The sequence below is a fragment of the Melopsittacus undulatus genome, chromosome Z, assembly GCF_012275295.1.
Source record: "Melopsittacus undulatus isolate bMelUnd1 chromosome Z, bMelUnd1.mat.Z, whole genome shotgun sequence".
In the NCBI taxonomy this organism is placed as follows: domain Eukaryota; kingdom Metazoa; phylum Chordata; class Aves; order Psittaciformes; family Psittaculidae; genus Melopsittacus; species Melopsittacus undulatus.
Window position 1 is genome coordinate 61759583 of NC_047557.1, and position 27900 is coordinate 61787482.

The window sequence follows — 27900 nt, forward strand, 5'->3', positions numbered from 1 at the left end:
AACTTAGAAATTGTCACAGCCACAATGTTATTGATTCATTTCATGGAAATGTAATAAGTGTAGTCTTTGCAGAGGGCATGTATACCGGTGTTCTCTTGGGGAATTTGAATCTTGTCCTTTCTTGACATGTCATTTTACGATGAGTTCATTTAGTTAACATATTTCACAGCATTAGAAAAGAAGCAAGCTTTCTGCTACCTTGTAGTTCAGGTGTACTTGAACAATGTAGAATTTGGAAAATTTGTTCTTTCTGCACAATTGACTTCAAAGCTCCTTTTTTTATGATAGCTGGTTTGACACTATGTACAGTAAAAACATACTCAGTTCTAGCTTGTGTACAAATTTTTTTCATAATTCTATCTTGTGAAAAGTAATTTGTAATATTAGATTTTGTGATATAATTAAGATAGTTACACTTTTCTATCCTCTCAGTTAGAGGGTTAAGACTAGCAGGATGCTTGCAGTCCTGCAGTAGAGTTGCTAGTAAAAATCTTGTGTGAACGTGGTGGCCACCTGTGGTAGAGTATATCTGGCACAACTTGTAGAACAGTACTCAACAACAGCAGCTGTTTTTCCTTTTAACAGGCAGTTTATCATAATTTGAAGCCTGCTTCATTGCAACAACAGCTGCAAAGCATTCACCTGGATCAAGACAAAGCTGAAGCATTTGCCAGTGCATGGGCAGCTGCAGGTCAAGATACAATTGAAAAGTTCAGGCAGAGGGTTTTGAATCCTCAGAAGGTAATGGTTTGTTTTTTTTTTTTTTTTTGTGGTTTTTTTTTCCTAACAGAGAGTAAAGCTACTTAGGCTTGTTTTCAAGCAAGGAGTTTAAATTAAGGTGCAGAGTTTGTGATTGGAGCAGTGGAGTTCCACTTTAAAGAGATGTTGTGTGTAATCTGAGCTGTTGGAACCTGACTCCTAATATAAGAAGGACATGAGCCTCTTAGGGTGAGTCTAGAGGAAGCCTGGAGCATCTCTGCTATGGAGACCCACTAATAGAGTTGCTCTTGTTTAGCCTGGAGAAGAGAAAGCTCCAGGGATAACTTAGAGCCACTTCCAGTGCCTAAAGGGGCCTACAAGAAATCTGTAGAGGGACTTTTTACAAGGGCATGTAGTGACAAGACAAAGGGCGATGGCTTTAAGCAGAAAGAGTAGATTTAGATTAGACATTATGAAGAAATTCTTTACTGTGAGAGAGGTGAGACACTGCCACAGGTTGCCCAGAGAAGTTGTGGCCCCTTAATCCCTGGGAGTGCTCAAAGCCAGGTTAGATGAGGCTTGAGTGACCTGGTCTAGTGGAAGGTGTGTCTGCTAGTGGCAGGAGGTTGAAACTAGCCACCTTTAAGGTCTCTTCCAACCCAAACCAGTCTGATTCTGTGGTATGTGTACTATTAGCAATGTAAAATAATACAATGTACATACCATTTGGAGATGTTTGTGAACATGCCTTGCAGTAGTGCAAGGGTAAAATGTGTTCATGAACACTTCTAGTGGTTTAGCTCATCAGCCTGTTGATTCTCTATACTTGAAGTGTACCTGAGCTCCTGCTATCTTTAAATTTGTAAGGTGGGTGTGTAGTGCATTTTGTAAGGTACTTACTACAATTCTGAGTTACATTTCTGTGATAACATAATAATCGTCCTTCATATATGACTGTTACCAGCTAAAACCTTGCTACGTAATGTGGAAGTCTCATTGTATTTTGAGGCCTAGATATTTGCATTTATGAGAAGGTGCAGATATCTGTCAATTGATAATACGTCTTCACTGCATAAGGAGATATATACAGAATACAGCAGTGTCAGCCAGGGTCAAATGGTTCACATGAATTGTGCAGTACTGATTTAATTATTCTGACTTTATTTTTATCATTGTTATATATCTTGTTGGGATAGGATTCAATTTGTTACTTTATGATTTAGTTAGTAAAATATAAAAATTATTTTGTATAAAAGGTACACCTGATACACTGACTGAAATAGAGCATCATAAGTTATACCATCAAGTTTAAACCTAATTAAACCTAGAATTTCACTTAGGTATAAAATGCACATTTTAAAAAGTCAAGTTATGTTTGTGGAACAGATTAAAAATGCCCAGAATTGCATTACGGTTGATTTTTCTGAAGTATTTAAACTCGATCCTTTGTAAAACTGGGTAATTTTTGGAACAAAACTGTCAGAATTTTAATGTGCAGAATTATGGTAACTCATGAAGCTAAACAAGTAAATGGCTGATAATGTAAGTATGCAAAAAACCGGTTTGAGTTGAACAAGGTATTTTAGGCTTCTGAGCCTAAATACTTTTTGAGATAGTATTTCCCAATGCCAAGCATACAAGTTCCAAAGTTTAAAAGGTCATCAATATGGTAGGTATATAGGCAAGTATAGCTGTCCATTGGAGGAGGTGGGTAATTTGAAAACCATGTGAAATTGCAAGAATTGCAATTTGAATTGAATATGCTGTATTTTGGAAAGTTACCCATATGTGTGCAGAGTAGAAGGCAGTTCTGGAGATAGATACCCTACAAAGCAGCTGAGAATTTTCTTCAGACAGACTATGCAGTAGATCATATTTTACTGCTGGGTCTTCAGCATATGGGAAACTAATAAAAGCATCTTTGATTCTCTTTCATGTGGAGCTTGTACCATATGCACCTGTGGCCCTTCTGATGGCCTGTTTTGGGGGTGATATTGCTCTGTTTCTTGTCTGCAGCCCTGCAACATACAGTGCTTCTGGTGTACATTACACTGTTGGAGATTCTCAAATAATGGAATGACATTTTGGTAGTAAATTACATCCCATATAAAGCAGTTTTAAACTGTCATTTGTAATTAAACTTGCAGAAAAACAAGTGCAAAAATATTATAATGCAAGTTACTTTTTTTTTTTAAGCATGAAAGCAGGTTTAAATACAGGTGTGTAGCTCTTAAATCATCATTTTCATCCCATCTTTTTTTTTCCTTTTCCTAGCCCAGATGACAAGTGTCAGTTTGATTGTGAGTGTAGATGTTAAGGTTTAATTTGAGTTTGAACTTGAATTTACTTACTTAGTTTGTTTTGAAAACCTCTAGAATCTTAATCTTGTAGACTTTAGTTGAGTGAAAAACTTGAAGTTCATAACTTTTCCTTAATTGACAGAGTAAGTTCACAAAACTGGTGGCTAAATAAAGTATGTATTCTTCTGCTAAGAAGGCACACAGAGATCAAGTATTTATAGAATTGCATAAGTTAATGGAAGAACTTGCCATCTGTTCATAATCTTATGAATCTTCTTGTAATGACATAGGAGTGCAGTAATGACTGTATGATCCTTTCATTGTGATGTAAAACAATGGATACTATAAATGGGCCCACTGTTCTTGTTTACTTGGCTGTGTATGAGTTCCTGACTTGCACTGTTCATTTCACTCACAGAAGCAGAAAAATAATATGTAATTTCTGTTGTCACAGTTGCCAGCAGCATAATCACAGAATGGTTGAGGTTGGAAGGAACCTCTGGAGGTCACCTGGTCAACCCCTCTGCTTGAGCAGGGCCACCTAGAGCCAGTTGCTTAGGACTCTGTCCAGACAGTGTTTGAGTATCTGTAAGAATGAAGTCTATACTACCTCTCTGGGCAACCTGTACCAGTGCTCAGTCACCCTGAAGTGCAAATATGTGTTCTTGTGTTCAGGCAGAGGCTCCTGTGTTTCAGTTTGTGCCCATTCCCTTTCATCCTGTTAGTGGGGACCACAGAAAAGAGCCTGGCTGTGTCTTCTCTCCACCCTCCCTTTGTGTATTTATATATATTGGTAAGTCCTCTCTTTTCCAGGCTGAACTGTCCCACTTCTTTCAGCCTTTCCTCATACGTGAAGTGCTCCAGTCGCTTCAGCATCTTTGAGTCCTTTGCTGTACTGTCTCCACTATGTCCATGTCTCTCTTGTACTGGGGAGCCCTGCACTGGTTATAGTATTCCAGGTGAAGCCTCACCATTGTTGAGTATCACCTCTATCAGCCTGCTGGCAGTACTCCTCTGCATATTGCCCAGGGAAGCTGTAGCTGCCCCATCCCTGGTAGTATTCAAGGCCAGACTGAATGGGGTTTGGAGCAACCTGCTCTAGAAGCTGTCCCTGTCCATGGCAAGGGATTGGGATTTTTAAGGTCCCCTCCAACCCAAACCATTATATGATTCTGTAAAAAAAGAGTTTTTTCTTTCATCCCATTTTAAAAATATATACAGGGGTTTTTGATTGTCACTGTGTTATTTGGTAGGGACTTTACTGACCTGTTTAGATGGCATGCTGGCCTATGTATTAATTTAGAATTCGGAATATGTGTGAATATTTCATACTTTTACTTGCCATGTGATGGTTTTCTGTACACTTATCAATTCTGAATTTTCTTGATCTTGGGATCAGTGGGTGTGTGCGTAGAATTACTTGTCTGGGTCCAAGTGCAGAATTGGGGTCATGATTAGTGTTATTGAAGTCCTCATAGTTCTGTTTCAGCATGAGAGGGTGTCCAGGGAAACTGTATGAGACAGAGTTTACAGTGTAACTAAGAAAGATAATAGGGATTTTTCTTTATTTTAAGGGGTTTTACTAAAATCCAAGTGGCAAAATAACTCCCGAGTCTCTTCTGGCACCTGGTACTTGGATGTTATCTATTTTGAAAGTTCTGAAATGGTGCCATTAAGTCTCTTTCTGTAGTGTACACAAAAAAGGACTAGGCAATAATCTTTCATTTTTGTTTTAAGACAACACATTAAGCAAATGTTGGAGCTTGTGGGCAAATTAAAGGAAGAATTGAGAATTGATTAGCATGGCCAAACCTAGTGGGTAGCTGACTGCTGAGGATTATTACTTCATTGTGTTACTAATTGATTTGGCTTATCTCTGTTTCTGAACGAGTAAGCCAGTGTATCTTTTGGCTTGAAGAAGTGCTCAGATTTGGACTCCACTAAGAGAAACAATTTCTCACAGATATTTTGCTTGTAACCATGTTATTTCTCTAAATCTGGATTCTTCTCTGCAGACTACAAGTTGGTAAAAACTAGTGTTCTGTGTCTGTAAGTTATGAGATGTAGGTGGTAATGTGCTGGCTGATAGTTCTGGATGACAAGCCAAACTGAGTTTCATAGAGTAACAACAGAATAAGTATTTTCCAAAATACTGATTAGGTGAAGTTTTCTCTGGTACGCGGAACAATAATTCTAATTGTTAGAGAAAAAAATGTTCTCTTTTGAACATAGGTCTTTTTTTTTGTTTGTTTGTTTGGTTGTTTTTTTTTCAGACTGCTTAGCTGGTAGGGCTTTACTGTCTTGAGAAATGAATAGGAATTAGCATTAAACTAAGGCTGTACTGTTTAATAGTATCTTTTTTCCCATTCCATCTTTTAATTTTCCTTCACTTTATAATTATAGGCAGTCTTCAGCTGCACAGGATTATTAATTATGTTTATTATTCTGTTACATTGGTTCTTTGAGACTTTACTCATGGCGTTCCCTTTATTAAATTATTTTTGCTGTATAATGCAATCCTAGTCAATTAGAATGATGGTATTTGTATTAGAGTCTTTTTTCTTTGAATGCATTCTTAATTTGGCCTCTAGAATAGTAGGCCAGTGGTAATAGTCTGATATCGATCTGATCCAGTTTTCAAGTGTTTGCTTGGTAATGTATCAGTTCAGAAATCAAGGCACATATTGATTAGATTAGAATGTATTTTCTTTGTGAAGAAGAGCTAGATTTTTAGTAGGGTTTACTCTCTACTTGTAATGGCAATTTTTAATCAATTTTCTGTTGCCTCTAACCCCATCCCCATTATGTTATGTCTATAACTCTGTACTCTGCATATATCTATCTGTTTTAAAGACAGGTCGACCTAAATGCCTCATCACTTTCTTGTTTTGGAAAACTGTTCAGGGCATCTTTAGAATAGATATAATGGAAAAGATGAGAATACTATGTTGCCAAGCAGGAGAAGTTTTTTATAGCCTTCAAACAGCATTACTTAATATAATGATGCGTGGGAATGCAACTAGTGAAATTTCATACCTAAAATTCTTGACAGAGCTGTCAGTTCTGTGTCTTGACTGGCTGTTTGAAGCCATATGGGAAAACTCTGAAAGTAGTTTTCTCAGAAACTGGTTTTCTTGCTAAGGGGTGTATATGTAATGTGAATATGCTAAATTCCCTCTGCTAAATGCTGGCAAATCTACAGAAATGCTCTGAAACACATGCAATCTATGGTAGTTATGACAAAAAAGATGAGAATTGGTGTGCTCTCTGTGTGTCATGGGGGAAAAATTCTTTTTGATACCAGAAGAAATGCAAAATAAGAAGGAATACAGCTCAAACAGAAAGAATCTCAGTTTCTTGTTAGTGGCTGGTCCACTAGTCATTCTTACAGTGACAGATAGAGGCCACAAAGACAGTGGGCATTGTCACAATGAATTGTGAACCAACTTGGATTAAATGATGCTATCACAGACAGTGGCAAAGAGATTGCTGATGTTGAAAGGTGTAGTAAAGACACAGTTTAATGCATACTGAGATATATTTTAATAGCCAGCTACAGCAGAAATGAATCTGTTTAATCTTCCATTCACCCAGCTTTGTTAGTAGGTATTCTGTTTATAAGTTTTAGTTAACTACATTTTGAGGTTTTTTTTTTTTAATGAGTTTGTTTGTAGCCCTCTTACCTTCTTCTGCCTTCTACCAAGAACATATAAATGATAAAGGTTGGAAGGTGGATTTTGAGAATGTTTAAAAACATTGGAAACATCTGTTCTTTTTCTGCATGCTAAATACCATATTTTAAGGTTATGACAGGGTAGTGTGCTTATCTTTTGCAACTTCCTCTGTAATACAAACTGCAATTTTTCTTCAATATGTAAAAGAGCTTTTGAAACAAGGATCTTACTGTGATTTCAAGGCATGAAGTGACAGGTAATTTCTAGGGTATTTTTATGATTAATAAAAATGTGTGCCTTGTCTGTAATTGATGATAACTTCTTAATGCAAATGGTGGACAAACCAACTAGGAGAGGAGCGCTGCTAGATTTAGTACTCACCAACAAGGAGGGTTTGGTTGAAGAGGTGATGGTAAATGGCAGCCTTGGCTGCAGTGACCATGAGATGGTGGAGTTCAGGATCCTGTGTGGGAGGAATAGAATACCTAGCAAGGCTACAGTTATGGATTTCCAAAGGGCCAACTTTGGCCTCTTCAATCAACTGCTAAGGGAAGTCTCATGGGAAAGGGCACTAGGCAGTAAAGGGGCTCATGATAGTTGATCAGCATTCAAAGACCACTTCTTCCAAGCTCAGGATCAGAGCATCCCAATGAGTAGGAAATCAAGTAAGGAAGCTAGGAGACCAGTGTGGTTAAACAAGGAACTGCTGGGCAAACTCATGTGGAAAAAGAGAATCTATGGATTATGGAAGGAGGGGCTGGCCACCTGGAAGGAATATAGGACAGTTGTTAGAGGATGTAGGGAGGCAACTGGGACATCTAAGGCCTCCTTGGAACTTTATCTTGCTAGTCGTGTTAAGGACAATTGAAAGGGCTTCTTCAAATACATAGTGAATAAAACTTAACACAAGGGGCAATATAGGCCCACTGTTGAATGATGTGGGTGCCCCGGAGACAGAGGATATAAAGAAGGCAGAGGTGCTGAATGCTTTCTTTGCCTCTGTCTTTACTCCTGCAGACTCTCCCCAGAGGCCCCAGATTCCTGTAGCCCCAGAAGGAGTCAGGACAAAGGAGGAGTTTGCTTTGGTAGATGAGGATTGGGTTAGGGATCAGCTATGCAATCTAGACAGCTATAAATCAATGGGTCCGGATGGAATGCACCCACAGGTGCTGAGTGAGCTGGTGGAGGTCATTGCTAGGCCACGCTCCATCATCTTTGGTAAATCGTGGGAAACGGGAGAGGTGCCTGAGGATTGGAAGATGGCAAATGTCACACCAGTCTATAAGAAGGGCAAGAATGAGGACCTGGGTAATTATAGACCGGTCAGCCTTACCTCCATCCCCATTCTTGACTCCATTTCTAGACATATCAAGGATGAGGGGGTTATTAAGAACAGCCAACATGGTTTTATGAAGGGGAAGTCATGTTTGACCAACCTTATAGCCTTCTATGAGGAAGTGACTAGGTGGAGGGATGATGGTAGAGCGGTAGATGTGGTTTTTCTTGATTTCAGTAAGGCATTTGATACTGTCTCCCACAGCATCCTCATAGATAAGCTAAGAAAGTGTGGGCTTGACAATCAGGTAGTGAGGTGGATCAAGAACTGGTTGAAAGGAAGAAGGCAGAGAGTTGTGGTCACTGGGGCAGAATCTAGCTGGAGGTCTGTGACTAGTGGAGTCCCTCAGGGGTCGGTGCTGGGATCAGACCTGGATGAGGGAACTGAGTGTACCCTCAGCAAGTTCACTGATGACACTAAACTGGGAGGAGTGGCTGACACACCAGAAGGCTGTGTTGCCATTCAGTGAGACCTGGACAGGCTGGAGAGTTGGGCAGGGAGAAACTTGATGAAATTCAACAAGGGCAAGTGTAGAGTCTTGCATCTGGGGAAGAACAACCCCATGTACCAGTACAGGCTGGGGGTTGACCTGCTGGAAAGTAGTGAAGGGGAAAGGGACCTGGGGGTGCTGGTGGACAGGAGGATGACCATGAGCCAGCAATGTGCCCTGGTGGCCAAGAAGGCCAATGGCATCCTAGGGTGCATTAGAAAAGGTGTGGTTAGTAGGGCAAGAGAGGTTCTCCTCCCCCTCTACTCTGCCTTGGTGAGGCCGCATCTGGAATATTTTGTCCAGTTCTGGGCCCCTCAGTTCAAGAAGGACAGGGAATTGCTTGAAAGAGTCCAGCACAGAGCCACAGAGATGATTAAGGGAGTGGAACACCTCCCTTATGAGGAGAGGCTGAGGGAGCTGGGTCTCTTTAGCTTGGAGAAGAGGAGAATGAGGGGTGACTTCATCAGTGTTTACAAATATGTAAAGGGTGGGTGTCAGGATGATGGAGCTAGGCTTTTTTCAGTGATATCCAGTGATAGGACAAGGGGCAATGGGTGTAAACTGGAGCATAGGAGGTTCCACGTTAACATCAGGAAGAACTTCTTTACTGTAAGAGTGACAGAGCCGTGGAACAGGTTGCCCAGGGGGGTTGTGGAGTCTCTGACATTGGAGATATTCAAGGCCCACCTGGACAAGTTCCTGTGTGATGTACTCTAGGTTACCCTGCTCTTGCAGGGGGTTTGGACTAGATGATCTTTCGAGGTCCCTTCCAACCCTTGGGATTCTGTGATTCTGTGTAATTAAAATCTGTCTAACTTCATTTTCCCACCATTGGGTCTTGCTATATATTCTCTTGCTAGATAAAAGTGCCAGTCAGCCAAGTCTTCTCCATAAAAAAGTGCTCTTTGAATGGTGCATATATTTACTGTAGCTCTGTGCCCACATATTTCGCAGAGAGATGTAGCACAACACCACTTTTACCTTTTGCACAAAGTGAATCCTTGAATACTAGGGTTTTAGAAACATGAATGCTGTTTCTAATGTTTGTCATATAGTTCCTTTCTGTTTGCTTTCAGGCTAGTGTCTTATCAGTTAAAATACATGTAAAGATGAAAACCTGCAGTAACTTAATTTAGGGAAAGTCTTTTGAAGTTGTTGCTTCTCAGAACTAGTCTTATTCTACCAATTTCATGTAATGTTATTTCTTTTGTTTCCTCCCTTTTGAAGTACACTGGTACTGTTTGGTACGTGTCTCTTACTTCTTTTAAGTTCAAAGATGTGAAGGGTTTTGTTTTGAATATTGAATGAAGAAGTCTGAAAATACCACTTTTGCTGGCATATGTGCAAGTAAGGTTTGCTGAAGAGAAATACAGGACTTTATCCTTGAAGGAAGAATGGGAAGTCAGAGAAAGTTAACCTTCTGGGAAGGGGCCAATCTTGGATGAAGAATCTAGTTCATCCTACGTATTACCAAATAAGATGGCTTTAGGTACATAATTTGTGCAGCTTTTCCTTGTAGAGTTAAATCTCAGTCTATATTTTTAATACACTTCTAATATTCAAATTGTTTCTGAGAGATAACTGAGGTACTGGCGTTTTGGCTTGCTCCTCTTGCTTTTTCTAGCATTAATTACAAGCTGAAACTCCCAGTTTATGAAGTTAAAACACTCTTTGCTTTTATTTTATTTTATTGCCTCCTAAAGTTATTGATATCGTTAGGAAAAGGTTTGGTGAGAGATCCAAGAGTTGCACAGTAAACACAATACATGGCCTGTTGCTCTTGTCAGTGCCTCTCTATCCCACTCACTTGGTTTAGCCACCTGACTGGGTATTTGGCTCAACCTGCCTTTGGTCCCTTGGTCTTAGAGTGCCTTCTTTTGAGACTAAGATACAAAGCCACATAAATAATTTTTCCCTGTTTTTTAAGCTTTCAGATTTTTTTTTTGCTTTGAAAATTGTGTTATATTTGTTCAGTTTTTTTACAGGAGCCTGTAAATTCACTGTCCATCTACCTGACACAGTCTAACCATTTCCTTGGTCTTACCTTACAACTATGACTATTTCTATTTACAGACAATGATAGCATGTGGTACTACTTTAGGGCCTAGAAGATTATTCTTGTCTATTGGTGAAAAACATAGTTGTTCTTTCTTTCTTGTTTTATTTGTCTGTTTGCTTATGGTCTTGCAGCGGCTGTGGGATTAAGTCAGAATCACATTTGATGTTGTGTTACAGTATTGTGACTAGGTAGATAAAATCTATCCAATGATTCTTTTCTTATAACTACATGACTAAGATACATCATTGAAAAACTATCATTAAGGTTGCAAAGTCTGGTCTTAAAATTTAGTAATAGACACTGTTGTTGACTGCAACTTCTGTTTAACTTGGCTGTGCATGTGTTGTGACTGTCTTGATTACAGACTTTCATGCCTTTTCAGAAAAACTTTCAGAAAAACTTTGTTTTATTTATAGGTGCACGTATGGATGTAGGTAAGGTTTTATTGGTTGTTATATAGCATTTTTATAGTGTCTACTCTGAGTTGGGTTTAATTTGAAGATTTAGCTAGTACTGTCAGCTGAAGATAAAATTTGCAGCTTGTATATCTGTATAAAAATTAAGTTTTACAGGTCTTAAATCTGCCATTGAAGAGTACATTTCACTGGAACCAAAAATACCTCAGTAGTTCATTTATAAAGCAGGGGTACTGAATTATATTAAAGCTGTAGGGGGGGACAGAGTTTGAAATACTGTACACCATTGTGTTTTTCTGTTGCTATTAAAAATGTGGTAGAGGATGGTAGTCAGAAACCTTATGCAGCCAATGTTAAAATCCAGCTGTTTCAGTGTGGACTTCCTCACCCATGGAGTAGGTGCAGAAGGTACAGTGAGGCCTGCTGAAAAGAAGCTTCAACATCCAGAATTTTCTTTGAAGATATTCATGCCATCTTAATACAGCTGAAGTCAGTAGCAACAATAAAGAATAGAAACCAGTTTGTTCATGCAGTCATCTCTAGTGTCCTAAGGGCTAGTTTCCCATCAATAGGAAGCTGGTGTTTGATCTGGGGTTCATCTTAAAGGAAGCACTCTCTTCCTGATTACAGAATATTTCTGTCATGAAGACCCTACCTGTGATGATTATGCCTTTCTCTTAAAACATGCACCTTTTTTTCTGTTTTAATGGTTGTTTGCTATGTTGAGTACACTTCTGGCTACTTTCATCATCACAGCAAGCAAAATTGACATTTTCATATATACGTTGGAATTTAGATTCTGCAATGCTGAGTGTGCTGATGATGACTGGAAATAGCATGTTAGGCTGTAAATTGTAAAGAGCGGACTTACTGCTCTGCTCTAGCTTTATGTTGGTGTGACACAGGTCTGAAGTTAGTGTGTGTAGACCAATGCTTTTCTTAAGATGTAATACACCTTTAGTCCTATCTCATCCATACAAAACTGATAGATAATTTATTAAAATCATCCACAAGTGTTGAAGTACTTTCTTTAAATGAAAGCTCTTTATGTAATTATGATTAAGTAAATATTTTTTTCAATTTGACTTTTGAAAGATGAAGAGGGGGACCCCCAAACTTCAAAATACTAATATTATGACTTTATTTTAATGTAATGAGGAGTACTTGCTCTTCAGTGGAGGGGCTACGGGAGTTACTCTTTCAAGAATTAAACTGAGTGAAAAGATATCAGTACTTATTTTCCTCAGGTTATTTGGTTAGAACAGCTGAAATAAGTGTATTGTTAAGTGAAAGATCTGCACCAGAAAAATCCTTACATAATGGATTATTTTCTCAAAATGCTTTGCTAGTTGGAAAACATTTTAAAATGTTTTTGTGTGAGTGTGGTACATAATATCTTAATCATATAAGAAGAAGATTTGCCAAAGATGTCTTTTATATCCCATTATCTCTCCCTTCACTGTTCATAACAGCATCAATGATAGTAATATTTACATAAATACCTCCTTCTGGTTGTTCCAGGAAATGTTTTCATCTTTAAAGTTGGACTGTTCCTCTCAGATTAGAGGGAAAAATAGCTGAAATGGATGAGTTAGTATCAGAGTTAATCAGTGAAATTCTAATCTCATTTGTTATAACGGAATTTAATTTTTCTCTTTTTGTAATCATTACCTTTGGGTACAGCATAGGTTTCTTTCCAAGGTACATGGGGGCAGAGACATGCTTAATTTTCCCCCTACCTCAAGCAGTCACATCATCTAGTGCACTCTCTGAATTTGTCAGGCTTTGTCTTTAAAGTATCTAATAGTTTTTGCTCAAACTAAGGCTGCTTGAGGGTAGTTCTTGAACCTCATTTTGCTAGCTGTCATAGATCTGCTTCTTCAAGAACAGACTGAAGGCTAGGTTGTCCAGAATGCCCATGTTATGCATTTTTTTGTAGTGTTAGTTACTCTTAATACAATAATAGTAGAAGTTTAGACTTTGGAATCTTTGATTACCAACGCTGAGTTAATGTAGCCTTTAATTTGTATTTACTAAGTGGGCACTCCAGCACTGATACAGTGAAGCAGAACTTGCTTCCAAGAGCAATTGCTGTGTGAACTGATACAGTGCTCTTACAGATATACCAGATTTGATAGAAATAGATGAGGGGAGTGTAAGTCTGAAAAATAGTGCCGTTACATTTGAATACTATTTTGTTTTCTTTTTACAGAAAAAGGTTTATAGAAACAGGCATATAGATGTTGTTCTCAGGATATGAAAGGCATAATCTCATGTCCAGTAACATCCAAGTTGCCACAAATAATGATAATTTTGAACTGAATGGCCTCTCAAAATAGGGAGTGAAGTACTCGAAATAATGGTTTGGCCAGTAGAGCACTGGTGGAGTATGAAACCAATTTCTGTATTACTGTAATCATCGTACTTTATCTGAAATAGGTTCTTAGGTTTCTGCCTAACAGAAGACTGTTCTCTGTGGTACTTGTAAAGAGAGTAAGAAGTTTTTTTTGATGCTTTGTTATGCAGTTTTTAAAAACTGCATGAAAAAGAGGTGAATTGCAGTGCTTTTGCCTGTCCTCACACTGCCTGTGAAGGAAAGTAGCTGTAGATGTACTTATACTATCCTGAAGTGGCTCTTTGAGTATTGACTCACTCAGGAGGCTTGGATGTTACTTCTCAGCTATGCAAGTCTAAACCCACATTCTGTGCCCTAGGAAGCTGCTGGCAATCAAGAATGGAGACATCTATATTAATCAAGTCCTTCTGCACTGTCAATATGACAAGAAGTAGATTATTAGAAACATCAGTTTTGTGCCAAGATTTTAATTTTTGAAATATTTATTTTCAGCTGTGCTCAAATTAGTAATGTCACTAGAGGCCAATCCATCCAAACTGATACATGCATTATGAGCTAGATGAATAAGATTAAGTATCATCCCATAATTCCCTTAATACATGTTTGTTTTCTCAGTATTTACAATGTGTGACATAGCTATTCTAAAACTTACACTTACTGGCTTTTACTTCTGACTGTGGGCCACAAACTCAGTTTGCTTTAAAATTCTCCTCACTCAGGTTGGAAAGCCCCTTAGCAGCTTCAGGGTGATGGACAACATTTGCTCTCTAAAAGGCACATGTTTTCCTTATTTATTTATTTGTTTGTTTGTTTGTTTATTTCCCTTTAAAGAGAAAGTCCAGACAGACAAACTCAACCATAACCAGTTGACAATGGGAGAAATAGAATCATAAAATCATAGAATAGTTAGAGTAGGAAAGGACCTTAAGATCACTCAGTTCCAACCACCCTGCCATGGACAAGGATGCCTCACTACTAGACCATGTTGCCCAAGGCTCTGTGCAGCCTGGCCTTGGAATGCTGACAGGGATGGAGCATTTACCACTTTGGGCAACCTGTGCCAGTGCCTCACCACCCTCACAGTAAAAATCTACTTGCTTGTATCTAAGCTGAACTTCCCCTTTTTTAAGATTGAGCCCATTCCGGCGTAGGCCCCCTTCAAATACTGGAAAGCTGCTATGAGGTTTCCACGCAGCCTTCTCTTCTCCAGGCTGAACAGCCCCAACTTTCTCAGCCTGTCTTCATACGGGAGGTGCTCCATTGCCCTGATCATCCTCGTGGCCCTCCTCTGGACTTGTTCTAACAGCTCCATGTCCTTTTTATGTTGAGGACACCATAACTGCACACAATACTCCAAGTGAGGTCTTACAAGAGCAGAGTAGAGGGGCAGGATCACCTCCAACCTGCTGGTCACGCTTCTTTTGATGCAGCCCAGAATACGGTTGGCTGGGCACACACTGAAGCTGGCTCATATTCGTTTTCTCATCAACCAACACCCCCAAGTCCTTCTGCGCAGGGCTGCTCTGAATTGCCTTCTAGACTTTAGGATGCAACTCTAATTTTGAGAATTCTTTTTCTTGCTTTTTGCTAAATTCTACCCAGCCTTTTCTTTGCCTGAGAGGCTAATAATGGATATTCCAGTATGATCATGATCTTCCCTGTGTGTCTATAGTGCCTTGTTAAATTATATTTAACCTACAGTTCTGATTAATTGCATTTACCTGCATGTTCCAAATCGTGTATGTGTTCTGAATATAGTGTAATCTCTCATTAACTGAAGACTGGATTTTGTGTTTTAGTATTACACAGAAATGAAGTATATAATATTCTATTTAGGGAAAGCTAGGTGTTCTGAAAACAAAAATCTTGCAAGAGAATGGAGTGCAAGTATCTAAATGAAATAATTAGATCTTAATATGTTAAATTTGAGCTGTAATACGATCAGCTATTTCATGCCTGCCTGAATGTCTGGCACTTACAGAAACCTCAGTTGTGGTTATTTTGTGTGTCTGGGCAGTATATCCATACTGTAATTCTTGCAGATGCAGTGCTTTCTTTACTGAAATGTTTACAACATTTTCTAAGGGAAATACAGATGCCGAATCATGAATTACCCATAGGTGACAAATAGTGGTTTGTGTGATGCCTCGCATCCTGTTTGCATTGTGGTAAGAAATGAGCTGTTTGTGCCACACTCAGTGAGTTCTGAGGGCAGCAGTACTAATTTCCCATAGTTCCTGTAATGATGCATTTATGATATTAAGATAGCCTTCTGAAAGCTTCACCTTCTAGGAGTGGGTCATTTGTATGAAAATTACGGTTTTCCCTTTAAAATTAAAACAAGCTTCCAGTTTTTATGGTTGTAGAGACAGGTACACATAAGTACAAAATAAAAAAGCTCCTCTTTCCCTGCTTCAGTACTGACTTTCCATCTCCTTACTTAAAAATACTGAACTGTGCTCCAGAAGTTTCAAAAGGCTGAAATTGGAAGAATTGGGAAGACATTTGAGGTGATGATGTATTTTCTGAAATTCTGTTTCCTCTTTTGAGTTCCCCTCCCCCCCCCCCCTTTTTTTTTTACAGTATTCTCACTTATTTTCTTGATTTAAGGTCCCTGTGTATATATATATATATATATATATATATATATTATATATATATATATATATATATATTTTTTTTTTTTTTTTTTCCCCCAGCTTGAGTTTCTCAGTCACTTTGGCTCTGGTTTTGTTTGGGTTGGAGCCTCTCAACATGTCTGTTCTGGACATCCCCACTGCTTTCACTTTCAAATTGTAGTTCTCAGTTTTTGAGTCTGAGACACTGATTCTTGTATAGCTAAGGTGATTGTTTTCTCCTTGATTTCTTTTTTTTTTTTTAGCCTGAATTCCTTTGCCAAAGAACAGGTATTTGATTTCTTGTTGAAGACTGTAAGATAAATACCTTTACATAGTTGACGGAGAAAACTTTTTTTGACAATAATAGAGAAACTTGCCATGTTTATCTGATTTGTTAAATTTCTTCTCAATTTGATGTAATTCGTAGTAATGTTTGTGGACAGTCAAAAGTGAAAGTAAGAAGCTATGGTGAAAATATGTGAAGAGAGACGACAGAATGTAAAACCATAGTGGGCTGTAAGTGATGAGAGAAATGGTGGAAGCTAATTTTGGCTATGTGAAATTCTTTATTTGGTTGGAGATCATGCTTGAAGCTTGTATTAGATAAGCTGTTGTGAAAGCTGACTTGACATTTAGTGTACATAGGCTTCTTGCAGAGGGGGACTTTGATCCAAACATTTTAGGACAGTTATGTTAAATTGCAGATCCATCTTATCCTAATACATAAAATATTATGCTCTACTACTTATCTACTATTTAGTATAGAAAACAGTCTGGTGGACAGGACAGTGGGCATGAGCTGGAAACACCTGTTTTACACTGGAGGAGAACGACTGTGGATATCACAGACCAGAGATCATGTATTTATTATACCTGTAAAGGTGTTAGTGACCTACGGATAGAGCCAGATCCTGTCAAATTAGGGGGTATGGCAACTCTCTAGCATGTATCTGCCCCTGGGACAAGCATGGATGGTCACTGGGAAGCACTATGTAGGGGATACAGGAATGATTTAGTAGGTATAACACCTTACCTTTTCTATGGTGCTAAGTATTGAGTGAGTGCTGGAACGGAGAAGTGTGTTGGTTCTTGCATGCCTATTACTCCCAGCTATCATGGTATTCTCTTCAGAAGCCTGAGTGGAACAAAATGGACATGGGAACTGAGGATTACTAGGGTTGTTGAAAGCTTCCTCATATTTTGTTGCTCTAAATCATTTGCCATAGGGTTCAGGGAGCATATCTGAAGGATTTTTGTATGTGCTTGATACTGGTTTTGTTTAGAATTTATGTTATTCCTTTCCTTTCTTGTACCTGTTTTCCAAAAGTAACCCTGAGGTTTAGTAAATGCCAGAGATACTAGTGACAATGTACAGCATTAAGTTACAGTACGTTTTCAGAAATGTTTATTATTGTAGTGGCAAGGTAGTTTGCACATTTCTAAGCTACTGGTAAGAAATTGTAAAAAAGAAGCGAAGACAGTAACGAAAACCATGGCTTTATTTTCATGCTAGCTATGGAGGAATACGTTCCGCCTCCCCAGTAAATGCTTTTCAGGTAATATATTGCAGATTCTGGCACCATATGCTCTCTTCCAACATTTTTTTTCTGTATCAAGTTTTATATTAGAAGTAAAAATATTTTTAGTCCTTTAATTTCAGAAAAAGTAGGCTCTAAAATATGTACCACTTCATGGTTACCAAATGCTATGCCTTGACACAAATGCTGTGTAGAAGCATGTCACCACTCTATAAAGGTAATTGGTATTTCAGGATATTGAATGTCATTTAGCTAAACACAAAATACGTGATACATTTTTCTTTCAAGAAAACAAATAGACCATTTTGAAGCCTTTGGAAGCATGCTCATTGTTAATCAAAACTTGTTCTCATACAGCTATATTTAAAATAGAAACAACGCATGAATTATACAGAAAATAAACTCATTTTAAGGTAAAGCAGTATAAAAACAGAGTTATGGCAGCTGTTCAGCTATAAACTCAGACCGCTATGCTGCCACATATATAGTATTTGTTTTGAGCCTTCTACAATATTCCTGGACAGATGTGTATTGAAAGTGAAATAGAAGGCATAAATTTGAATTTCTTTGCTTTGGATGGTTTGTTTTTTATGCTATGGACAGTACACTGGGAGCTTTAGGAAAATCTTTAAAATCCAGGCTTCCTGGGATATTGTTCTTGTCTCTAGAGTCATTGTTTTATAACTCTGGATAAGCTACTAACCTGATTAAGGCTTGATTTCTGTGTTACTACAATAAACTGTTTAAGTAACTGAGAGAAAGTGATTTCTAAATTGAGAAGTGTAGGGCTTGAACCTTAGTGACTGTGATATGAAGAGCCGTCATATTCCAGAGCTTGCTCACCGTTTCCATGACCTTAGTGAGTAGGTGTTTTGTCAAAATAGATGATATTGTTTCCTGATGCCTGCTTTGGGATGCTCCTGCCATTAGCCCATATGTCAGCATCTGGGTCATCCTCTGTTGATGATTATCACTTTTGATAGGGTTCTTTAACAGAACTGAACTGTAGGGAGAACAGCTGTGGGGGACATTACTGTGAGGATCTGTTACAGACCACCTGATCAAGAGGAGTCTGTGGATGAAGTGCTCTATAGACAGACATGCCCAAAGGCCCTTGTCCTCATGGAGGACTTCAACCACCCTGATACCTGTTGGAGGGATGGTATGGCCTGGCACAAGCAATTGGGGAGGTTCCTTGATTGTGCAGAAGACAATTTCCTTCTGCAAATAATAGAGGAGCCGACAAGGAGAGGTGCCCTGCTTGACCTCGTGCTCACCAACAGAGAGGGGCTGGTTGGGAATGTGATGCTCCAGGGCAGCCTTGGTTGTAGCGATCATGAGATGGTCAAGTTTGAGATCCTCAGAACAGTGAGAAGAGCATGCAGTAAGCTCACTGCCCTGGACTTCAAGAGAGCAGACTTTGGGCTCTTCAGGAACCTGCTTAGCAAGGTTCCATGGGATATAGCCCTAGAGGGCAAGGGGGCCCAAGACTCTTGGTTCATATTCAAGGATCACCTGCTATAAGCTCAGGAGTGTTGCATCCCAACTAGAAGGAAGTGCAGCAGGAGGGCCAGGAGACCTCCTTGGGTGAATAAGGAGCTGCTGAGAAAAATTCAAAGGAAAAAAGAGGCTTATAAAAGGTGGAAACAAGGACAGGTGGCCTTTGAAGAATACAGGGGTGTTGTCCAGGAAGCTAGGGACCAGGTTAGGAAAGCTAAGGCCCAGTTAGAACTAAACTTGGATAGGGAAGTGAAAGATAACAGGAAGGGATTCTGTAGGTATGTAGCGAATAAAAAAACAGACTAGGAACAATGTGGACCCTCTCCAGAAGCTATCGGAAGAACTGGCTGCCCTGGATTTGGGAAGGCTGAGCTTCTCAATGACTTATTTGCCTCCATCTTCACTGGAAAAGGCTCTAACCAGACCACTCAAGTCTTGGAAGGCAGATGCAGGAACTGTGAGAATAAAGACCTTAGGCGCACTGTAGGACAGGATCTGGTTTGAGACCATCTTAAGAACCTGAACGTACACAAGTCCATGGGACCTGATGAAATCCATCCGCGGGTCCTGAAGGAGCTGGCGAATGAAGTTGCAAAGCCACTGGCCATCATCATATTTGAAAAATCATGGCAGGCAGGTGAAGTTCCTGATGACTGGAAAAAGGGAAATATAACCCCCATTTTCAAGAAGGGGAAAATGGATGATGCAGGGAATTACACACCAGTCAGTCTCACCTCTGTGCCTGGCAAAATCTGGGAGCAGATTGTCCTGGAAGGCATGCTAGGGCACATGAAAAACAACAAGGTGCTTGGTGACAGCCAGCATGGCTTTAGTAGGGGAAAATCCTGCCTGACCAATTTGGTGGCTTTCTATGATGTGGCCACAGAACTGATGGACAGGGGTGGAGCAGTTGATGTCATCTACCTGGACTTGTGCAAAGCATTCGACACTGTCCCACATGACATCCTTGTCTCTAAATTGGAGAGACATCAATTTGATAGGCTGAGAAAGTTGGGGCTGTTCAGCCTGCAGAAGAGAAGGCTGCATGGAGACCTCATAGCAGCTGTCAAGTATCTGAAGGGGCCCTACAGGGATGCTGGGGATGGACTCTCTGTTAGCGACTGTAGAGACAGGACAAGGGGTAAACTTATACAGGGGGAATTTTGATTGGATATAAGGAGGAAGTTCTTTACTGTTAGGGTGGCGTGGCACTGGAATGGGTTGCCCAGGGAAGCTGTGAATGCTCCATCCCTGGTGGTGTTCAAGACCAGGTTGGACAGAGTGTTGGATGACATGGTTTAGTGTGAGGTGTCCTGGCCATGGCAGGGGGGTTGGAACTAGATGACCTTAAGGGATGACCTTAAAGGTCCTTTCCAACCCTAACTATTCTATGATTCTATGAACTGAACTTCTCGATCAAAAACCTAGTAAGGCAGGATGCTAAGATCTTTGTGCTCTTTAGAAAACCAGGGGTGATTTATTTACTTGATTTTATTGAAATTCATGGAGAGAAAAAAAAACATTTTCCAGCTGTGATTCTGGTGTAATTTGCTAGAGGATTTGAAATACTGACCAGCACAGGGGATTAGCAGACTTGTCTGTTATTGTGACTGACTTGGGCACATCCCCAGAATCTAATTTGTACTGCGCTGTACTTTTGGTTTGGGCAATGGCCTTTTATTTAGAGGAAATCAAGCCAGAGAATTAGGATTAAAAATAAATCTGCTTTTAGAATTTATGAAACTTGTCCTTTAAAGCATACTTAGTTCATTGGCTGTGGGCATACTAAAACTATGGCTACCACAAAATGAGCTAGACCACATTTACAGTATTTTAGCTGTGGCTGTTAGTGTTGTAAGCATGCTTTCACTGACCTGATTAATATGTTTCCTTATTTTTACTGCAGAAGGAAGTCTGAATAGGGGCATTGATTGCCGAGCAGCTTACAGACTGCAGGCAGATGTGGTGAAGTACTTCCTATTGTCTGATTCCTGTATGATGTAAAGTCATCCTGAGACTGTCTCTTTACATTAACTTTGTTTGGCCTTGGGTAAACACCTTAACCATCTTGGACTCGAAGGGGCGGTTGATAGGTCATGACATGTAATTTTCCTTTCGGTATGCTTAGTTGTATGGCTTTCAGTGTTTTTTACATAATTGGCTTAATGCTGATGCAATTATACAAAGAAATGCAATATAACACATTAATGTGTAAATGTAAATGGCATAGCTGCAATAAATTTTGGAAATTTTCTTCGAGCTGTGCCAGTGGAAGATGTTTTTGCCACTTTCGTTCCTAGCTTTTCATCTAGAGATTACTGTCACTGTAGGAGGTAGGGCATGTATTGGCTTCTCTCCTGTTCAGAGTACAGTGCCTCTGGGATGACTTCATACTGTTGATGATTTTAGCTGAACTGTTTGACTGGTAAGAGATTAACTAAGATGTGGCACACTTTCACTTTTACCAAGTCAGACATAGCCTTTTCTAGCAGAGGGGAGACACATGATTTAAAAAGAATTTTATACAAATTAACTTGACAGATGGGGAGAATTTAGCTTTCTGCTTTTCTTTATTTGAGAAGGCCTGGTAGGTTATTTCACGAAAGAGTTGGACTAGATGATCTCCAGAGGTCCTTTCTAACCCTAGCAATTCTGTGATTCTGTGACTTGTAGCTCTGTTCTTGTGTATTTAATTTATGCGTGAGATGTAGCTTGATAATGTTTCATTATAATTTTAGATTAATGGATTAGAAAACAATTTAAAATGTATTTTTGTGTAGCTTTCTACTAAAATTCTGTTGCTGACATGCTTAACTGGTTTTTGGCTTTTCAGTAGTAACAATTTAAAAAGCAGAACAGAATTATTTTTGTCATTAACATCTGTATATGGTAGAACACACATGAGTTGATTGAGAAATTATGATTTTTAGCTGGCTTACCATTTACTGGTATTTTTTTACTTTTTCCTAAAAGAAAAATAAATATGAAATAAAATTGAATCTGCAGCTTTGCTGTTAAACTTCCACAAGAAGGGGAAACTACCTTGTTTTAGTTGTGTTTTGTGGATTGGTTCCAGCAGATCTGAAGCATATGAAGTTGCTTTATTTTGGGTGGTCACAGGCAGTTTGAATTATAAATAGCACAACAGAGAAGCAAATCTGTCTTGGAATCCAGGAGAAGTTGCAGACTATGCATTGCATAAAAATGCTTAACATTTGCAGAGCCTGACATTGTGTTCACTGACACAGACCATGCACAATATTGAAAGTTGACCTGAGTGGCTCTGCACCATCTGATTGTAATCTGAATTTGTATTTTATAGCTTGAAACAATTGGATGGCAGCTTAATCTTCAACTGGCAGAGTCTATGCAAGCAAAGCTGAAGTCTCCTCAAGCTGTGCTAGAACTGGGAGTGAACAATGAAGACTCAAAGGTAAGAAATACATGCCTGGCAGAGTTGGAGTGAGTTGTGGTGATGCTCTTATGTTCCAGGTTCTGAAGGATCGGTTGGAACTCTTGTTCATTGTTAGCCTTGCCTGTGTTTTCTTTTTTGTATTTTATAAAATTATGGTAATCACTTGGAATTGTGAAGTACTGATAGAGTATATATACTGGGTAGGCTGACAGCTGTGTTACCAACTCTGGACTGTAATATAATGCAGAAATATGAATATGGTTATTTTAGGTCTCTGTAACTCTGTAGTTAATTTATTTTTATCACCTAGCATGGGATTGGTACCTCTTACACCTCTAATGCTTAGTGGCTTGCAACTTTCTACCATGTGTGCAATTAAGATATTAGTAATCACTTGCAACCTTTCTGTGCTAATGATATATTTATGTGAATGATGACATACAATGTGAGGTCACAGAAGGGCAGTATTTGGAGGTTTTAAGGTACAGTTTTAAGTTCAGGGATTTTAGTGAGTGGTGGTGTTTCGGTGACAAAGCCCACTAATGAACATACTTTTTTATTCAGAAGATCTATATCTTTTCTTAGCTAACATGTTTTAAATTAAACTCATGAATTGTTTTTAACCTTATCTTGCTAACAAAAATTGGAGTTTCTGCTTCTGTGGTGTCTGTCAGAATGTTTATCTATGAACAAGTCAATATAAGAGATTTGAAGGGAAAAATCAGAACTCAATTCTGCTTTAGCATTGTATTTATTGCAGCACAGTAATTTTACTACTGTGAGTGGAATTTCTGACAGATATTAGAATAATAGAGTGCACAGCTTATGTCTGTACTTCTCACCAGGACTTGAAATAGTCGTGTGGTTTTCAGCAATTCACTGCAATATGTATTTTTGAAACGCAAATACAGGAACTAGACAGTATTTTATGTCCAAGCTGCATTGGGCAGCACTGCATACAGATTAAATTCTGTGGCAAAACAATTGTTTAAAAAATGAGGGAAAAATCACACAGAAAGTTTGTCTGTTTCCTTTACAAAAAGAATTCAGCAAGTGGATTTTTTTGATTTCTTCTCTCTGTGTGTACAATTAGATGCCAAGATCAGAATTATGTTGCAGTAAGGCTGCATGGAGACCTGATAGCAGCCTTCCAGTATCTGAAGGGGGCCGACAGGGGTACTGGATAGGGACTATTCACTAGGGACTGTAGTGATAGGACAAGGGGTAACGTGTTGAAACTTAAACAGCAGAGGTTTAGACTGGATATAAGGAAGAAATTCTTTCCTGTTAGGGTGGTGAGGTACTGGAATGGGTTGCCCGGGGAGGTAGTGAATGCTCCATCCCTGGCAGTGTTCAAGACCAGGTTGGATGAAGCCTTGGGTGATATGGTTTAGTGTGAGGTGTCCCTGCCCATGGCAGGGGGGTTGGAACTAGATGATCTTGAGGTCCTTTCCAATCCTAACTATTCTATGATTCTAATTATAAGCCTAGAATAGACTTGTAACTGACATTTGGAACAATGTAATATTGGTCCTGCTTGACCGACCTAATCTACGATAAGATGACCCGCCTGGTTGACGAGGCTGTGGACATTGTCTAGTTGGACTGAAGTCACTGCCTCCCACAGCATTCTCCTGGAGAAATTGGTTGCTCATGGCCTGGAGAGGTATATTCTTTTGTGGGTTGGAAACTGGCTGGCCAAGCCCAAAGAGTGGTGGTAGATGGCATCACATCTATTTGGCAACTGGTGGTGTCCCTTGGGACTTGGTTTTAGGGCCAGTGTTGTTTAATATCTTCATTGATGATCTGGATGAGGGGATTGAGCACACCCTCAGTAAATTTGCAGACAACACCAGCTTTGGTGGGAGTGTGGATCTGGTGGAGGATAGGAAGTTTTCTGCAGAGGGATCTGGACAGGCTGGATTGATTGGCTGTGGCCAGTGGTATGAGGGTCAGCAAGGCAAAGTGTGGCCCTTTGGCCACAACCCCATGGAATGTGGCTGGAAAGCTGCTCGGTGGAAAAGGACCTCGAGGTGATGATTGATGCCTCTGAACATGAATTAGCTTGCGCCCAGGCAGCCAAGAAGGCCAACAGCAGTAGTGTGGCCAGCAGGACCAGGGCAGTTATCATCCTCCTGTACTGGACTGCTGAGGCTGCACCTTGAATCCTGTGTTCAGCTATGGGCTCCTCACTACAATAGAGACATTTTGGTGCTGGAGCTGATCCAGAGAAGGGCAATGAAGCTGATGTAGGGTCTGGAGCACAAGTCAGATGAGGAATGGCTGAGGGAGCTGGGGGGGTTTCATCTGGAGAAGAGAAGGCTCAGGAGGGACCTTATCACTGTCTACAACTGCCCGAAAGGAGGTTTAGTGAGGTGGGGATCAGTCTCTTCTCCCAAGTAACAAGCAATAGGACAAGAGGTAATGGCCTCACGCAGTGCCAGGGGAGGTTTAAATTGGATATTAGGAAACATTTCCTCACAGAGGGGTTGATCAGGCATTGGAACAAGCTGCCCATGGAAATGGTGGAGTCACCATCCCTGGAAGTGGTCAAAAACCTTGTAGATGGGGTCCTCAGTGATATGGTTTAGTGGTGGTCTTGGCAGTCCTGGGGTAAAGATCTGAAAGCTCTTTTCCAGCCTAGCTGATTCTGTGCTTCTGTATGATTCTAAGAAAAACGTACTGATGCTCTCCCACTACAGACACTAAAATTTAAAAATCTGGGTTTATGTGTGATGCGCGGATAGACTCCACAACTAGTTAAAGTTGTAAAGTAGGTATGCTTTTATTCAGCGCTGAGGTGCATGGGGATAGCTCCTGCAAAGTATGCACCCCTCAGGGTTGTTTTCCCTTTACATTTGTTCTCTTAAGGTATACATAGACATGAGGTTACTCAATCCGCCTATACATATTTATTACCTATACCCGCTTCATATTATAATGAGCTGGAAGGTCCTTTGCACCTGCGCAGTGCCCCTTCTGGTCATGGGCAGGGGTCTCAGGATGAAGTAAATGAGTCTTCCTCTTGTGGGTAGGGGTCTTCAAGATGAAGTAAATGAGTCTTCCTTTTCTTAAACTTTTCACCTTTTAATCTTCACACATGGCCTTAGGGTTTCATCAGTTCCCAGTCTGCTTCTCCCCTGCAAACATCTGCTTTTGTCCCTTATCAGTAGAGCTAAGCATCTGCTTTTGTCCCTTATCAGTAGAACTAAGCATCTCCTTCTTCCCCTCATCAGTATTCAATGCCTTGGCTTGTTAGGTACTTAGGACAGACAATACTTTTGTTTAAATAAAGGAATTCCTTTAACACCCTTGTACAATTTCTCTGTATTACCCCCCTGTACATTGCTTGCCCCTGTATCATGTGAAGTTAACTACAGTTTTTTTTGCCTGAATGATTACATCCTTTTATAGAATAGGTTTAAGATTGGTTAATATCTGCTTATATACTGACAAGTGTTGGAGCATAATTTTTGTGCTGTATTTTGGATCTTCATGATCTCTTTGTGCACTGTTACCTGAAAATTGTAGGTACAAGATACTTTTATTTTTCTCCCCAAATTTGTGTGTACCTTTTTTGCAAAAATTTGTCATGAATTTAGCTTATACATTCATTTTTTTTCTTTTAAATGTTTTCTGATAATCCATGGGTATAGCAACTGGAAATTTTTGAGAAAAGGCAGGAAATGCTGTTTCAGAGGAGCTTTTGACGTCTGGCTCATTAGAGGGCAGTAGCGCTCTTTGTCATGCTGGCTCTTTGCTTTGTTGAGATAATGCTCTGAATCAATCGTGAAGTCGATCGTAGTGGGAAGTGTTAAGTGTTTACATTTCTAATCTGTACATAACAATTGAAGTTTGTCTTGCTCATCTAAAAATCCGAAGCCTATTAATAAAAAACCACCCAGTACTTCACTAGGTAAATAAAAATGGCCATTATTTCCACTTTTGCTAACTAAAAGTAATTGTACTAATACATTAAGGCTTACTACACCTCACTCCACTTAAAGATTATTTAAACAGTTCTCTGTCAGAATCTGATATTTTAAATTAGTATTTAAATTATCTCTTCAGGAGAAGTCATCAGAAAACCTGTGGATATGTGAATGTTATTTGTGCTTCATGGAATGAAGAGAGTCAGAGGATCTGCTATATGCTATATAAATATTTATAGAGTATATTTTGTAAGCTTCAGATGAAATGCAGATTTCCATAGGTATTATAACATCAAAACTTAAAAAGTAAGGTGATCTTTGCTTCTTAAAGGTGATCCAAGCTGCTAATGACATTTGCATTGCCCAAGAAGTAGTGACTAGTGACTATTAGTAATGGTTATCAGATCACATGATTTTTGGTAAACTGTTATTTCCTGGGTTTTGCTACAAATTTGCTGTTTGCAAATGATTTCTTGTCATTGTCTTGTCATGATTGTCAGATGATGTCTTGTCATGATAGTCAAATGATGTAATGTCAAAAATGCTTTTTGGTAAACTGTTTTTTCCTGGGTTTTGCTACAAATTCGCTGTTTCCTTATACTCTGAATTATGCTTGATTTCTATCTAACAAACTTTGCATATGCTGTGAGATGTTTGTCACAATGGTGGGGGGGGGGATGATGACTATTAAGTATGGAATGAGGTACCTTGAGAGACTTCAGAGTTGCCAGCCTTGGCTATACTCAGGAGTCAAAGGGACTAGTCCCTGACTATTCAGATGGAAGCATGGAGGTAGCCTTGCTGTGAGCAGGGGCTGGATCAAATGGGCTGCCAAACCCTGCCTTCCAGCCCAAGTTGTCTTTTGATCTAGGCTGCTGTGCCACTTAGTTGCTGATAGTGCTTTGTATAAGAAGGACAAATAAGGAGCTTCAATTAAAAATCCAATTAACAGCAACTTCTTGCAATGATTTGTAATTTGAAATGTTCAATTGCATTTCTAAGTTTAAGGGAAGTGGAACTTCTATGAACTAAGCACATAAAGCAAGCTGGTGTCATAAGAAACATATTTTTGAACTGCAAGATCCTTTTTGCTTCCGTTCTGTCATTTGAGAGCTAAGGTAACATTTAGGACTGATTGATGTGTAAAAACATCAGTTGTATATGAGGCTTTTCTTTAATAACATAATTTGGTTTCAGGTTTTTGGGGCCGTTGAGTTGCAATACAACAGTCTATTTTTTTTTTACAAACTATTATTTTTGTGTCTATAGGGTGAATTAACCAGTAGAGGGAGCACAAATTAACAGTCTTGATAATCTGTGCTGCTAATTATGATTTTGATTTGCAAACAAAGACTGTTCCCAGAAAGTGCTGTGTGCGTTTAATATCTGTTTTCTTCTGTAATTTATTTAATAATTAGCCACATAGACACACACCCTCATGTTCTTTCCTCCCTGTTAATAGCAGTAATACCTTAGGCCATCTAGTTCAGATCTTTATAAACTGTGCTGGTTTTTTTATGACCAGAGGAGCCATATAAAAAAAGATTAATAAGCTATAGAAAAGGTC

General features: G+C 39.4%; 1 protein-coding gene across 1 annotated transcript in view; it reads left to right on the forward strand.

The window, feature by feature from the left end:
- The window catches only part of COMMD10 (COMM domain containing 10), a 117435-nt gene that overhangs the window by 3494 nt on the left and 86041 nt on the right, over window positions 1-27900 (forward strand). Inside the window, exons 4-5 of the mRNA XM_005142977.3 lie at window positions 586-741; window positions 22309-22419. Of these exons, the coding sequence (XP_005143034.1) occupies window positions 586-741; window positions 22309-22419 (267 nt within the window). The remainder of the gene's footprint in view (window positions 1-585; window positions 742-22308; window positions 22420-27900) is intronic.